Genomic DNA, 17,226 nt, shown 5'->3' with positions numbered 1-17,226 from the left:
TTTGTACACTCAGATGTTATCTTTTACAACAATTTTGATCCATTACCTCGTGCTGGGCTGATTCTTTGTAAGACAGTTTACCACTCCTGAGTCACTGTTTTATAACCTATGGAACTTCTACCTCATGTGAGGCTTGCAGCATGGCTGAGCAGACCTTCATTGTGCCTCATATAAGGTCTGTCACACAGCAAAGGTTAAATACATAAGTACATACTGTTATGGCAAGTATCAGAAACACACAGAGGTATTGTTAGGTTAAAAGAAAATGATGAAATGAGCACAAAATGGAAGAAACATGTACCACATAGTGACCTGTGATGGGCCTGATGTAAGGGGTACTGAGGCTACAGGGTGAAGAGTTAGTGGGATTAACTCCTCATGTAGGGCCTGATCTTTGAATTCCTCAAATCCATCAGAAACCACAGATTTTTCGCCATTATTGTTGGCAGAAACCATTTCAGGTGGGTGATAACAGTAAAATGCACAATAACGGCAAGAGTGCAGATTTCCATCTAGCAGTGATAACGAAAACTGCTATATCCAAGTGTGCAATAACCATGGGATCACTATGCTAACACCTTCACTTTTTGATACTACATGCATCTATTTTTTTCAGCCAAAAGATATCACCTTTACTCTCTAGAATAATGGGAGTATAACTTAATCAGATTACTGTATGATCAGATGATCATCCAGCTCTATATCAGTTCTGTATAACAGCCTGAGGCTAATCTACCAGTCAAGAACATTAAAAGGTTGTGACTAGGTTATGTCCTTGGTACCACTACATGATCAACAACATGATCAAAAAACCTTTAAATACTATAAAGATTGAGAGTTACACATACCACCAAATTTTAACCCTGACTGATGCTTCAGATCAAGAAACCACCAAGCATATTACTTGGTATCAATATAAAATACATGCTAAATACAATCAGTTCAGTCAACCCTGTAACTACGTTCCAGACACAAAAAACTCTCCCTATCCATCATCATCGTAGGTATGACACAAAGTTAGAACCTTGCTAATGAAGTTATATTAACCTAAATACCAATGAAATATTATAGTACATTGCTACAGAAATACATAAAACAGTATGCATAACAACTGACGTGTTATGGGAGGAGGCAATCCAATAATGTGAAAGTGGCCGGGTCATGTCTTGGGTGACAAAGTCATGCCGCCTGTCCCACACCTCATTGCTCTTAGAAAACAGGAACTGCACAAACTGTTGAAAAGAAACAGAGAAACTGCTGAGTACACTACTGTCCTTACTTGGTCCTTCTTTTTTTTTTCTTTCTTAATTTAATTCCTAGGTTGTTGTTCTTGTAACTGAATAACCCCAGTCTACCTGGCTGAGCATCCCCATCAACCACATGCATGTAGCTGCCTCAGCAGGCCCTTCCCAAGCAGTGAACTGATGTTCTCTTGCGGGAGACACCACCTTACCACAGCGAAGTGTGGGGCAGAGCGTGGAGGTTTGGATCCCAGATGGACATCTCATTTACGTCTCTCCAGCTAGTTAATCCATACAGTAACCTCTCAATTTATGTGAGTGATGCATTCTTGAAGAGGTTGCATAAAGTAATTTTTGCGTAATCTAAATATGATTACCTCATTAGAATAAAGGAAAATGAAAGGGATATGTTCTTCGACTACTGCAAGCATATATATATATACAGTTACCTCTCAACTAACACGAGTATAAAAAACGCGTTTCCATTTTAACACGAGCAAATATTTAAGGAGATATGTTTGATTAACAAGGGTTTCTTGATTTAACGTGACTTTAAACGTATGTGATGGTTTCGAATTAGCCGCGCGCGCCTTGGACAATCCCGAGCTGATAGACCGTATGTGGCTGTTTATGCATACTTACAATTTTTTGTTTGTCTGTTGCTTAACCCCTTAACCGCGGGGCGTCACTTTCGTGATGCTCGGGAGCAAGGGATCACACCGCGGGGCGTCACATTTGTAATTGTGTTATTTTGAATTCGCCCAGGCTTTCAGGTGGTGGCTTGTATCATCTATCAGTACTAGCAGTGTCCAGCTATACTCATTCTGCTAATGTCACCTGTACTCCAATCCACTGTTGACAATTTAGTCATTTTTCTCCTATCCTTGACTCCCGCCCTCCTTACCTCCCCTCCATTACCCTCTCCTTCCACCTGACCATCTGCGCTGCACTACACAAATGCTGGATGGATTTTTCCACTCATTTTATCCACTGAAATGTGCTCTTTGCCCTATTCTGATACAAAATAATATATAAAAGAAAGAGAAAAAGTAATTGATAATGTCATACATCTGGAATGGGCTAATTATCACCTGGCAACACCTCACGTGCACTCGTTCGCTAATCTTCCCTGTTTATTTCCCCTTGAAATATGCCGTATGACCTGTTCTCATAATAAAAATATATATAAGAAAGGAAGGGTGAAGAATAAGTGATATTTACATTCACCTGGAACTACCTAATTTATTATGTATTGTCTAGATTTCCTGCCAATTATTTCACATTGCATATATTAGTAGCTGTCACCATGCTGACATTGGCAGCCCTTCACTGCCCCTAGGCCACAGCATTCAGTTTACGGTCGTCTTTCAAGGTGAAACCATGTCGGATTCGCGCCTGCACAATTCAGCTGCCTTTTAGCCCCATGCAAAGGGCCCTGTGACCTCTACCCCTACTAAACCTGATGTGGAAAGGGATACAGGGCTAAGTGACTGCTGTGGAACGTGAACTGGCTAATTTATCAATGATAATGATGGACAGTGACTACGATCTTTCTGGCAACTCTAAAACAGTGCAAGTGGAAATGTAAATAATGTGTAAATAATGTGTAAACTACAAGTAAAACCAATGAATGTTATATATAAGTGAACAGTGGAAAATAGTTTTATAAGTTACTGCAAGTGACAGTGCATAACACAGTGTAAATAAAATAGAAATGTAAATAAAACAGAGAATGTAAACAGAAATGTAAATAAGTAGTAATAAAAGAATACGAGTATATATACTAGGAGTAATGAAAGTGAAAGTTTCACTCTAGCATGTATGAATAGTGGGAGTTATGAAAGTGAAATTCACAGATTCGTTCTCCACGCTAGTATACAGGACGAGAAAGTGAATGCTATGTAATTTACTGAAAGAGAAATTGAATGCCTACAATGACAATAAACGACTATTACTGAAAGAAACTTATGGATAAAGACTGCAGATATATATATGTCTATCAATCTATTGCCAGACGCCTCAATCCCGTTTGGGGTGGCCACAAACAAATCGCCTCCAAGTCGCCCTGTCCCCCGCCATTTCAATGCCCTCCTCCCAACTCACACCCCCTCTCTCATACACCTCTCCACCCCATCCCTCCATCTCATCCTCGGCCTCCCCCTCCCTCTTCCCCCCTCCACCTCACTCACATACACTCTCTTCGTCAGTCTTTCACCCTCCATCCTCTCCACATGGCCAAACCACCTCAGTGTGTTTCTCATAATGCTTCCTATCACATCCACATCAACACCACAATGCTCCTTTATATATATAAGTGTTATATAGTAATAGGAATATAAAGTGTGAGTGTTCTTATGAATATTAAATGACAGAATATCAGCGGGGAATGAGCGCAAGTGGTAAGCTCGTACGCGTTCGTAATTTTCATTGCTTTCACAGTTTTTTTTTTTTTGGAGTATGGATTCCAAACTCTTTGAAAAACATAGAGTAGTGTTTCTAGTGATAATATCAGGCTGTGGTAATCATATTACGGGGTGTTAGGAAGTGTAAAGTGGAGACTTCGTTACCAAGATTCAGAAGTCTCCACAAGTCCTCCGGTACTCAACAAAGGCTCAACAAACATCCCAGGAGAAAGCTGAAGGTATGTGCCATAGGCATATGCAATCATACTATTCTAGGACTACCCCTGGGGGTAGGTTTTTTTTTCAAGAATACTCCCCCGATATCCCTGCTTGTCGTAAAAGGCGACTAAAAGGGTTGGCGGAGGGTTAGTGAACCTCCCTGGAAAACAATTAACTAAAAAGACAAACAAGAAGCCTCGGACAAGGACTGACCAAAAGATGACGACCAAGGACCAGACAAAGGACATAGTAATTGGAATGTGGAATGTAAGAGGAGCGAATGATGAGGCGAAAGAGAGAGAGATTGTCCAGGTGCTTGAGGGTGCAAAAGTTGATGTATGCGGAATAACTGAAACCAAATGGAGAGGTGAGAGTGTGAGAGAATGAGAGTATGGATGGGGTATATGTGCAGGAGTAGGTGAGAATGAGATGGCGAAAGAAAGAGTATGTATAGTTGTGAGTAAAAGATGGAAGAAGAGCATAAAAGAGTATCATTCAGTTGGGTCAAGGATTGTGTAGGTGAGATTGAAAGTTGGAATACAAATGTGGGCGATTGTGTGTGTGTGTGCGCCAACGCAAGATCATACTAGCAGAGTGAGAGAAGAGTTCTGGACAAATGTGGAAGTGTGGATGGAAAAGTTTGGAAGGAATGAGAGAGTGTTTTTGATTGATGATATGAATGGTAAAGTAGGGAATGTGAAGGTGGATGGAATAGTTGGTGAGTGGGGTGTGCATGCTGACATAGATGAGAATGGCAGTGCGTTAGTGGACATTTGTGCTGGGAGGGGATTGGTGACAGCCAATACCCTCTTCAGGCACAAAATGATCCACAGGTATACATGGCATGTGATGAGAAGGGTAGGTGGTGAACTGAATGAAAGGAAGGCAATGATTGATTATCTGTGTTTGGATGAAAGGATGCGAAAATGTGTAATGGATGCAAGAGCTTATAGAGGTTGGGGGAGTGGATTTTCTGACCACTACTTGGTGGTGGCCAGAATCAAGGTCCAATTAGGATGGAGAAATAGAAGAAGGGAAGGACGGGAAGAAGGACTATTTGTAAGGAGAGTGGAAAGGTTACAAGAAGATGAGAAAAAGGCAGAATATAAGAGAGAAGTGGAGGAACGATTGGGCAAATATGAATTGGAGCAGATGGGAGACATGGAAGATGTGTGTGTAGGATATTTACAGAAGAAATATGTGCAGCTTGTGATGTGGTGTGTGGGAGGAAGAGAAGACGCAGGGAGGTGCAAGGAACAGCGTGGTGGACTGAACAGTTGAGACAGGCTGTGGCACAAAAGAAGAAAGCATACAATGAATGGATGAGAAATAGGGGCGTGGAAGAAGTTGAGAAGTGGAAGACACAGTTATATGTAGAAAGAAGGAGAGAGGTGAAAAGATTAGTAAGAGAGAGTAAGAAGAGAGTGGATGAGGAATCTGGAAGAAATTTGAGTGTAAACTGGAGAGACTGTAAGAAAATGTTCTGGAAAGAGGTGAAAAGAGTAAGACAGGGTTGAAGTGAAGTTAGCAGGGGAGTGAAAGATAAAAATGGTAGATTACCAGTGGAGAAGGGAGAAAAAGTGAGCAGATGGAGAGAACACTTTAAGGAATTGTTGAACATAGAGGATGGAAGTAATGCAAGTATAAGTGGCTGGGGAATGGCTACGAGAAGGAGGGAGGTGAGAAGGCAGGAAGAAATCAGTAGGACGGAAGTTGTGGAAGCAAAGAAGAGTGTCAAATTTGGGAAAGCCCCAGGAATTGATGGAGTGTGTGGTGAAATGCTGAAGCATGGGGGAGAGATAGTAGTAGAATGGATGTGGAAGATGTGCAGATTAGCCTGGGAAGAAGGTAGAGTCCTGGAGGACTGGAAGTCAGTTATAATTATTCCCTTGTCTGGTTAGTACTTGGATGGGTGACCGCCTGGGAACACCAGATGCTGTTGGCATCCCTACATGTCAAGTGGGGTTGGTGGAGGATTAGTGCCCCTCCCTGTAAAACAATTAACTCTAAGCCCTTGACCACCCCGTTTGGGATAAATGGCGTATGGCAATGAATGAATGAATGAATGAACAAAGGAAAAGGGAAAAAAGAAGTGAGTGGTAATCATAGGGGCATTTGTCTTCTTAGTATAATAGGAAAAGTGTATGGTAGGATACTTATTGACAGAGTTAGAGAAAGAACAGAAGAATTAGTTGGAGAAGAACAGGGAGGCTTTAGGATGGGAAGAGGTTGTGTAGATTAGATATTCATTCTGAGATCTTTACTGGAAAAGTTTCTAGACAAGGGAAAGAAGCTGTATGTGGCTTTCATGGATTTAGAGAAAGCATATGACAGGGTGGATAGACAAGAATTGTGGAAAGTATTAAGAATATATGGAGTCGCCGAGAAGTTGTTGAATGCTGTGAAGAGTATGTATAACGGTGCCAAGGCTGCAGTGCGTGTGGATGGTGAACTAAGTGAATTTTTCTCTTTGAAGTTTGGGTTGAAACAGGGATGTGTCATGTCTCCATGGTTGTTCAATCTGTACATGGATGAAGTAATAAGAGGTACAAGGTAGGGTAGTGGATGCTGGAGTGGCCCTGGTGAGAGAGGGTAGTGTTTGGAAACTCCCTGTACTGTTGTTTGCAGATGATACTGTGTTGTTGAGTGAAGACGAAGGAGAGCTGCAAGGCTTGGTGGATGAGTTTGGGAGAGTGTGTAAGAAATGGAATCTAAAAGTAAATGTAGGGAAGAGTAAAGTGATGGTCTTTGAGAGAGGTGAAGTCAGTGAATGTACAGCGAGGTTGGATGGTGAGAAATTGGAAAATGTGAGTACGTTTAAGTACTTGGGTAGTGTGATGAGTAAGGATGGAGGTTTGGAGGGTGAAGTGCTTGAAAGGGTACAGCAGGGAAGAAAGGTTGCTGGTTCCTTGAAAGCAGTGATAAGAAGCAGGGAAGTGAGCATGGAAGTGAAAAAGTTACTACATGACAGTATTGTGAAACCAACTGTAACGTATGGAAGTGAAACTTGGACGTTGCTGGAAGGACACGTCAAGAGTGAGAGCAGTTGAAATGAGTTATTTACGAGGAGCCTGTGGAGTCACATGGAGAGACAGGCTGACAAATGAGGATATAAAGGAGCGTTGTGGTGTGGATGTGGATGTGAAAGGAAGTGTTAGGAGGAATACACTGAGGTGGTTTGGCCATGTGGAGAGGATGGAGGGTGAAAGACTGACAAAGAGAGTGTATGTGAGTGAGGTGGAGGGGGGAAGAGGGAGGGGGAGGCCGAGGATGAGATGGAGGGATGGGGAGGAGAGGTGTATGAGAGAGGGGGGTGTGAATTGGGAGCGGGGCAGTGAAATGGTGGGGGACAGGGAGACATGGAGGCAATTTGTTTGTGGCCACCCCGAACAGGATTGAGGCACCTGGCAATAGATATATAGATAGATAGATAGGAGTAATAAATGATTTTTGGCAAATATTTTTACAAGGTCTGTCGGAGCGTGAATATCCTCGCAGGACATGCAAGGCAGCAAAACAACCCTGTGGTTTAGGGGTTAAACTGGCTTTATTCGAACTATAATATTCGAAAATGAAGTTTGGCCCCATTCTGAGCAATTTGGCTCATTTTTGGACAAAATTTGGCCAGGAAAGTGATGGTAGATCTAAAGTGTTACAACTTGATGCTACAGAAGAGAAAGAAGAAGACCACTCAGACCAAGATAGAGCAGTTCTTTATGAAGAAGACAGAAAACTTAAGGGAGTTATCTTCATCACCTGTAGCACGGGAGTCAGAGGAAGAGGAAGAGGAGGGACAGCAGAGCGAGGAGGGACAACAAATTTAGGGTCGGGAGCGGCAGGAGGTGGGGTAGCGGGGTAAGGAGGGACAGCAGCAGACGACGAGTGATGCATAGATGAAGTGAGGCTGTGTGTTGTTATTGTTTGTAACGTACTTACTGTAATGAAAATGTTGCTTTTACTGTAGTGTTTTTATGACCTACTAATGCATTAATAATGTTGAAGAACTTTCACAATGCTGTGAATGAAGCAGAATTGAAGGAGAATCCACGTAAAAAACAAAAACAGTATGTATTTGGGGAGAAGTAAACAATGCTTCGGCCCAACTAGGGCTCAAATGTTGTTTATTTCTCCCCAGATATACTGTTTTTGTTTTTCACGTGGATTTTCTTTCAAATTAATATTGTTGCTTTTAAGTTTAGAGCAGCAAAACTCCCCAAATGGATAGACTTTCCCAGAGTCCAGGAACGTAGCCCCCCATATTACCATTGTTTCTTATGGGAAGATTATGTTTAAAAAACACATTTTTAACTAACATGACCTCTCCAGGAACCTAACCTTCGCATTATTTGAGAGGTTATTGTATATGTATATATTGTCAGATGTGAAAGGATTGAACTTGGTGATGAATCTAGTGTGTGGAAGAGTTTTGTTATTTGGGAGACTTGTTGTGTGCTGGAGGTGGGGCTGAAGCTAGCTCTGTGGCTAGGGTGAGAAGTGGTTGGAAGAAATTCAGGGAGCTCTTGCCTCTCCTGACACTGAGAGGACTCTCCCTATGTGCTAAGGGGTCTTTGTATGCAGCATGTGTTAGGAGTGTAATGCTGTATGGTAGTGAGACCTGGGCAGTGAAGGAGGAAGATATTCGCCAGCTCAAATGTACAGAAATGACAATGATTAGGTGGATGTGCAGTGCGTCCCTGCGTCCAAGGCCTGGAGGGGCTGGGTTTATGATGGAAGAGTTGAGAGGTAGGATGGGACTGGAGTGTATTGGTGTTGTGATGAGGAAAGGTAGATTGAGATGGTTTGGACATGTGGAGAGGATGGGGGATGATAATTGGGTGAGGAAGGTGAGAAGTGTTAATATTGGGGGTGGCGTTATGAGTGGTAGACTGAGAAAGACATGGGACGAGGTCATTAAGTGTGATCTCAGGGTTAAAGGACTGAACAGGGAGGCTGCAATGGATCGTGCAGCGTGGAGAACCGCCATTAGGTGACCAAGGCCGACACATGCAAGCATGTTGGGGCCTTTAAAAATGAAAATGATACGGTATATATAAGCAGTACAGGTATATATATAGATAGATAGATAGATAGATAGATAGATAGACAGAGAGATAGATAAACAGATAGATAGATATACAGAATATATATATATACTGTGTATATATATATATATATATATAAAGATAGATAGATAGATAGATAGATAGACAGATAGATATATATACTATATATATATATATATATATATATATATATAATACAGTACCCTCGTGTCCAACACGTCTTTCTCCAGCACGATTCACGTCCAGCACGGAAAGCAAAAAATTAGTACGATTTAAGTACTGTAAAACGGGTTTCTAAGCTTAACACTGACGGAGCTCCAAGAAGTGGGCGAAATATATAGTACAGGTATATATCTATCTATCTATTGCCAGACGCCTCAATCCCGTTTGGGGTGGCCACAAACAAATCGCCTCCAAGTCGCCCTGTCCCCCGCTATTTCACTCCCCTGCTCCCAACTCACACCCCCCTCTCTCATATACCTCTCCACCCCATCTCTCCATCTCATCCTCGGCCTCCCCCTCCCTCTTTCCCCCTCCACCTCACTCACATACACTCTCTTCGTCAGTCTCTCACCCTCCATCCTCTCCACATGGCCAAACCACCTCAGTGTGTTCCTCATAACGCTTCCTATCACATCCACATCAACACCACAACGCTCCTTTATATCCTCATTCGTCAGCCTGTCTCTCCATGTGACTCCACAGGCTCCTCTTAAATAACTCATTTCCACTGCTTTCACTCTTGACTTGTGTCCTTCCAACAACGTCCAAGCTTCACTTCCGTACGTTAGAGTTGGTATCACAATACTGTCATGTAGTAACTTTTTCACTTCCATGCTCACTTCCCTGTTTCTTATCACTGCTTTCAAAGAACCAGCAAACTTTTTCCCTGCTGTACCCTTTCAAGCACTTCACCCTCCAAACCTCCATCCTTACTCATCACACTACCCAAGTACTTAAACGTACTCACATTTTCCAATTCCTCACCATCCAACCTCGCTGTACATTCACTGACTTCACCTCTCTCAAAGACCATCACTTTACTCTTCCCTACATTCACCTTTAGATTCCGTTTCTTACACACTCTCTCAAACTCATCCACCAAGCCTTGCAGCTCCCCTTCGTCTTCACTCAACAACACGGTATCATCTGCAAACAACAGTACAGGGAGTTTCCAAACACTATCCTCTCTCACCAGAGCCACTCCAACATCCACTACCCTACCTTGTACCTCTTTTATTACCCCATCCAAGTACAGATTGAACAACCATGGAGACATGACACATCCCTGTTTCAACCCAACTTTCAAAGAGAAAAATTCCCTTAGTTCACCATCCACACGCACTGCAGCCTTCGCACCATCGTACATACTCTTCACAGCATTCAACAACTTCCCATCTATTCCATATATTCTTAACACTTTCCACAATCCTAGTCTATCCACCTTGTCATATGCTTTCTCCAAATCCATAAAGGCCGCATACAAATTCTTTCCCTTCTCTAGAAACTTTTCCACTAAAGATCTGAGAATGAATATCTGATCTACACAACCTCTTCCCTTCCTAAAGCCTCCCTGTTCTTCTCCAACTAATTTCTCTGTTCTTTCTCTAACTCTGTCAATAAGTATCCTACCATATGCTTTTCCTACTATACTAAGAAGACAAATGCCCCTATGATTACCACACACTTCTTTTTCCCCTTTTCCTTTGTACAAGGTATATATATATATATATATATATATACAGTATATATATATATATATATATATATATATCTATCTATCTATCTATCTCTCTATCTATATAGATATAGATATAGATAAAGATATATATATATATAGATATATATATATATATATATATATATATATATATATATATATACTGTATATATATATATACAAAACCCTCGTGTCCAACACGCGTTTGTCCAGCACGATTCGCGTCCAGCACGGAGAGCAAAAAATTAGTACAATTGAATACGATTTAAGTACTGTAAAACGGGTTCGTAAGCATAACACTGACAGAGCTCCAAGAAGTGGGCAAAATCCGCAGAGTTCGCCTCTAGCACGATCACCCCTGGTCCAACACGGTCACACTGGACATTCTTGTGATGCTGACAGCCAATCAAAACTTCCGATCAAGTAGAATCCCCCATCCGCTATCATGACGTGATTGTGATGTCTATCTATCTCTCTATCTATTGCCAGACACCACAATCCCGTAAGGGGTGGCCATTTGACTTTGAGTTATTTCTTTTATGGGGAGGTGCACTGATCCTCCACCAACCCACTTGTTGACACGTAGGGAGCACGTATGGTTTGGTTATATGGTTACCACCCAACGTAGTAAATGGTTTCTTGGCTTACAGGAAACTATTGTGATGTCGCCCAATGGAAAACACTTCTGCTCCCACGTGATGTTTTGTTTAAATTTCTCCTGCCACAGTGCCATTCAGTCGCATAATTCACATTGGACGGTGCTTTTTTCTCGCTGCATTTTCTGCCCTTCCTACTGCATTTTACCCTGCTCACGATGCCTAGGAAGCCTTCTGAGAACCCCAAGAAGCGGTGGCACCTCCCTCAGGCCACCAAGCTAGAATTCATCGAGAGGCAGAAGAAAGGGGAGAGGAATTTCAAAGGATTTATGAGGGAGGTTGAGGAGGAGCAGCAGCCATTATCCGCTAGTCATGCCAGCAGCCATCCTCCAGGGACCCAGTAGGACTACCTACAGCCTTGGATATCACCTTCCATTCCCAGCAAGCCCACCAACACTGTCCTAAAAGGATAGTTATCATTCATAGTACAGTACCATTTATTATAATTACAGTAGTACCAACATATGTATAGGTATATGGTAGGTATTTAGGGTGACTTTTCCTAGGGTTGCTGACATAATTCATTTTTCCCCATAAGCTCTGTTGTTTGTCCAACACATTTTTGGTCCAACACGGGATCCATGCATGACAATATTACTGTGTTAGACGCAAGGGTACTGTATATGTATAGGTATATATATATATATATATATATATATATATATATATATATATATATATATATATATATATATATATATATATATATATATATATATATATATATATATATATATATATATATATATATATATATATATATATATATATATATATATATATATATATATATATATATATATATATATATATATATATATATATATATATATATATATATTATATACAGTATATATATATATATATATATATATATATATATATATATATATATATATATATATATATATATATATATATATATACAGTATATATATATATATATATATATATATATATATATATATATATATATATATATATATATATATATACAGTATATATATATATATATATATATATATATATATATATATATATATATATATATATATATATATACATATATATATATATATATATATATATATATATATATATATATATATATATATATATATATATATATATATATATATATATATATATATATATATATATATATATATATATATATATATATATATATATATATATATATATATATATATATATATATATATATATATATATATATATATATATATATATATATATATATATATATATATATATATATATATATATATATATATATATATATATATATATATATATATATATATATATATATATATATATATATTATATACAGTATATATATATATATATATATATATATATATATATATATATATATATATATATATATATATATATATATATATATATATATATATCTATATATATAGCCTGTATACACACACACACACACTGTGGAGAAAAGACAGAAAAGAAAAAAAGGGAGGAGGAGTGATGATAGCAGTGAAGAACAACATAAATGTAGATATTGTCAAAATGGGAGAAGGCAGGGCTGAAGTGATATACTGTATATGAAATTAGAAACTGGAGAGAATGTTAAGAGAGATATGGCGGTAGTGTATGTTCCCCCAAAGACAAGAGCATGGAAGGATGACGAATACCATGAGATGTTGTCAGATATGGCTAGCTACTTGCAAAAAATAACTGAGAAAAGCAATAATATAATTTTGGTGGGTGACTTTAATTGTAAAGAGGTGAACTGGGAGGAATGGTACTCGGGAGGCGGCGAGGATTCGTGGGGCACTATGTTATTAAATATAATAATGAATAATGTGATGACGCAATGGGTCAAAGAAGGGACACGGTTTCGAGGTGAGGACACACCAGCAAGGTTAGATTTACTGTTCACCAAAGAACCCGATGTAATAGAATCATTGGAATATCTCTGTCCTTTGGGAAAAAGTGATCACGTGGTCACTGAGTTCCAGATGTTAATAGGAAACGTCTAGCCAAGAGACGAGCTTCATAGACAGGGAAGATACAACTTTGGGAAAGCAAATTTTACAGGATTGAGAAATTTTTTTGAAAATGCGGATTGGAGAAAATGCAGAGAAACAAGAGAGATACAGATGAAGTGGGATATCTTTCTAGACCTCTATAATTTGGGAGTGGAAAAATTTGTACCAAGAGTAAGAGGGAAAGAAAACAGGAAAAAGGAGTGGTTTAATAGAAGGTGTATGATAGCAAAAAAAGGGAGAGATAAGGTGTGGAACAATTGGAGAAAGAGAGGTAACAACAGAACAAAGGAAGAATATAAAAGAACAAGAAATGAATACACAAGAATACGTAGAGAAGAAGAAAGGAATTTTGAAAAAGGTATAATTGACAAATGCAAGGATGAACCCATACTGTTTTATAGATTTGTTAATGGCAAACTGAAACAAAAGGAAGGAATCACCAAACTGAAAGTAGAAGGAGAGGTTTTTAAGGATGCGGCAATGCAAGCAGAAATAATGAACAAACGTTTCCAGTCAGTTTTCACTAAAGAAAAGGAGCTTGTGGAAGGGGAGGGAGTGATTAGAAATGTTCCGGTGATGAAAGATATAAAAGTGGAGGTACAGGAAGTGTATAAATTACTGGAAACTCAAGATGTAAGGAAAGCCCCAGGACCTGATGGAATTTCTAATTGGGTACTGAAGGAATGCAGAGAACAACTGGTGGATAAAATTCACAGCTTAATCATATGCTCACTGGAAGAGGGGAAAGTGCCAAAAGAATGGAAGAGGGCAAATGTGGTACCAATTTATAAGAGAGGAAACAGGGAAGAACCCCTGAATTATAGACCAGTGTCTCTAACCAGCATGGTCGCAAAATTGTGTGAGAGAATCCTGAAAGACAGATGGATAAAATATCTGGAAGAGATGAATATTTTGGCTGAATGTCAGTTTGGATTCAGAAGTGGAAGGTCATCTGTTTCTAACTTGTTGAGCTTTTATCAAGAGCGATTGATGTGGTACAGGAGAGAGATGGTTGGGTGGATTGTGTGTACTTAGACTTAGAGAAGGCCTTTGACAAGGTACCTCATAAAAGACTAATGTGGAAACTAGAATATATAGGAGGACTAAAGGGGAAACTTCTGGAATGGATGAGAGACTTTTTGAGAGACAGACAAATGAGGACAGTAATAAAGGAAAAGATGTCTGGATGGAGGGAAGTAAAAAGTGGAGTCCCTCAAGGCTCAGTGTTGGCGCCAGTAATGTTCCTGATTTACGTAAATGATATGGTAGATGGAGTGAACAGTTATGCAAGTCTGTTTGCTGATGATGTAAAGATCTTGAGGAAGATAGAGGTTGAGGAGGATTGTAAAATACTGCAGGAGGATTTGGATAGGATACACAATCGGAGCCGGACGTGGGAAATGAAATTTAATGTAAAGAAATATAAAATATTGGAAATGGGTAAAAGTACCAGGAGACCATCACTGAATTATTTTTTGGGTAATGAATTAATCACAAAAAGGAGAGAAGAGAAAGATTTGGGAGTGCTGGGCCAAGATAGTTTGTCACCAGAAAAGCACATTAACAAGATAGTTGGAGAGACTTATAAACTCTTGACTAACATAAGAGTAGCATTTCATTATATGGATGCGGAGATGATGAAAAAATTGATAGTGGCCATGATCCGCCCCAGGTTAGAATATGCAGCGGTAGTGTGGTCCCCACACAAAAAGAAAGATATAAACAAGATTGAGAGAATACAAAGAACAGCAACGAAGATGGTCCCTAGTCTGACAGACCTGTCATACAGAGAGAGGCTGGAAAAACTGGATTTGCCTTCGTTAGAGGAAAGGAAAAAGAGGGGAGACATGATTGCAGTGTTCAGCACCATGGTGGGAGTAGATAAAATTGACAAAGAAGATCTGTTTGTATGGGATAAGAGAGCAACAAGAGGACACGGAATGAAATTGAAAAAGTCAAGCTGCTTGAAGGATATCAAGAAATATAGCTTTCCTTACAGAAGTATAGACTTATGGAATAGCCTGGACAAAGAGATCGTCCAGTCTAAAAACTTAAACGAGTTTAAAGCTAAATTCAACTTATTGAGCAACAGCGACGGAAACCCACGAGCATAGTACATTCCGTGTATATCACAATTAGGTATATAAGGTAAATACTTAAATATTTGGAACGACTTAGACAAAGAGGTGGTGCATGAGATAAACATTCATGTGTGTAAAGGCAGACTTGATAAATGTGGATATGGAGACAGGACAACACGAGCATTGTTCAATTCCTGTACACTGCAAATAGGTAAATACAAATAGGTAAATACACACACACACGTACACACGTATATCTTGATATAAGATACCCCTAGATGCGATACCCTAGTTCAGCAATGGGGGTAGAAATACCATCATACCCCGTCTAACGACGGCCAAACCTCGGTTTAACGATAGGTTTTGATTCTTTTTTACTGATTTTGATGATATTTTAGACTAAAATTGAATTGTGTGTTTAGGTTTTTATAAATTGTTTTTAGACTTAAATTAATGTATTTTAGTCACTGGTGAGGTAAACATTGTCATTTTGGGGTACAGTTTACTAAGTTTGATTTTTTCCAGACTTATATTTGAAGATTCTCAGATTTTATTTGTTGGTTTTAGTGATTTATTTACAGAAGTCAGACTTAGATTAGCTTCTTTTACAGCTGTTAGACCATTTAGATTAGCTTTAAACTTGTTTTTGGACTCATTTGGGTGGGTTTGGGATTTGGTTGTGGGGGAAACTCACGACTGAAAAATGCATCCCTGTACTTTAAATGTTAAATCTACCCCGATACACGATACCCCCCCTAGTGATGAGTTTTTACTTAACCAATTGCATCATTAAACCTATGTGTGTGTGTGTGTGTGTGTGTGTGTGTGTGTGTGTGTGTGTGTGTATATATATTATTATATATATCTATATCTATATCAATAGTAGGGCCCCCATTCATGTAACAAATTGGTGGACAAACAAGCACACATAAATGGAAAATGCATAAATGGAACCACAGGCCTTATGGAAAAAATGGAGTTTGGTGGACAGACGATCCCAACTTTATACGTCAGACTTATGATTACTTATTATATTCACACTCACATGGAAATTAATGCTCCACCATTATAAAGAACAATGATATGTAGAGTGATACTCTTACGTTTCCCTCCTCAACTTAGCGGCATAATAGCAGCCAAACGATATGCAACTCAGACTGTGAGAAAATAAGCGAAATTTTGCGACCGGCAAACAATCACGAGGTCAATGGAGGGCAAGCCAGGGGCAGACTGAGCATAGTTCAAGTGGTGGGAGCGGCGGAATACCGCCCAACTCTGAAGCTGACTCACAAGCGGCGCAGTAGCGGGGGACAACTCCACTCATCCACTAGTGACGGGCGATACTCACTTTTCTGGTAATCGATTATTTTGATTACTTTTATGGCCATTAACTGATTAGTAATTGATTATTTTCAATTACTTTTACCTTAAAATAGATATTACATGAATATATTGATAGAGAATAAAGCATAAAATTTTATGATCTTCGGTGAACTTACTCTCTCTCTCTCTCTATGCCCAGTGCCAGCCAGGCCACCACAGCCTCGCATGAAATGATGGAGTGCAAGCACAATTGCGTTTCTTGCCGAATTTAGGCCACTGTGTGTTGCGAGCCACATAAAATGAGTTCATCCATCCATCCATCATCCAATTCTACGTTGCCCCAAGAGAAGCGCAGAAGGCCGGGGCTAGGCAATTCAGTCCTGACATTTAATATGAAAGTGACCAGCCTCACTCATCCCTGAGTGGCATTACATGAACAATAACGCCAACCACCCCTTGGATATAAACCTTCACCGGCTCAA

The 17,226-nt window shown here is 39.4% G+C and overlaps 1 protein-coding gene across 1 annotated transcript in view; it reads right to left on the bottom strand.

Moving 5' to 3' along the window:
* The window catches only part of sl (small wing phospholipase C gamma 1), a gene marked incomplete at its 3' end in the record, with an annotated part of 811,582 nt that overhangs the window by 649,239 nt on the left and 145,117 nt on the right, over positions 1–17,226 (bottom strand). Inside the window, exon 7 of the mRNA XM_080275567.1 lies at positions 1,117–1,232. Within this exon, the coding sequence (XP_080131693.1) occupies positions 1,117–1,232 (116 nt within the window). The remainder of the gene's footprint in view (positions 1–1,116; positions 1,233–17,226) is intronic.

This window comes from Coenobita brevimanus, chromosome 62, assembly GCF_032717465.1.
Source record: "Coenobita brevimanus isolate Jiangsu-jjx chromosome 62, ASM3271746v2, whole genome shotgun sequence".
In the NCBI taxonomy this organism is placed as follows: domain Eukaryota; kingdom Metazoa; phylum Arthropoda; class Malacostraca; order Decapoda; family Coenobitidae; genus Coenobita; species Coenobita brevimanus.
This window is presented reverse-complemented; position numbering and strand designations above follow the sequence as displayed.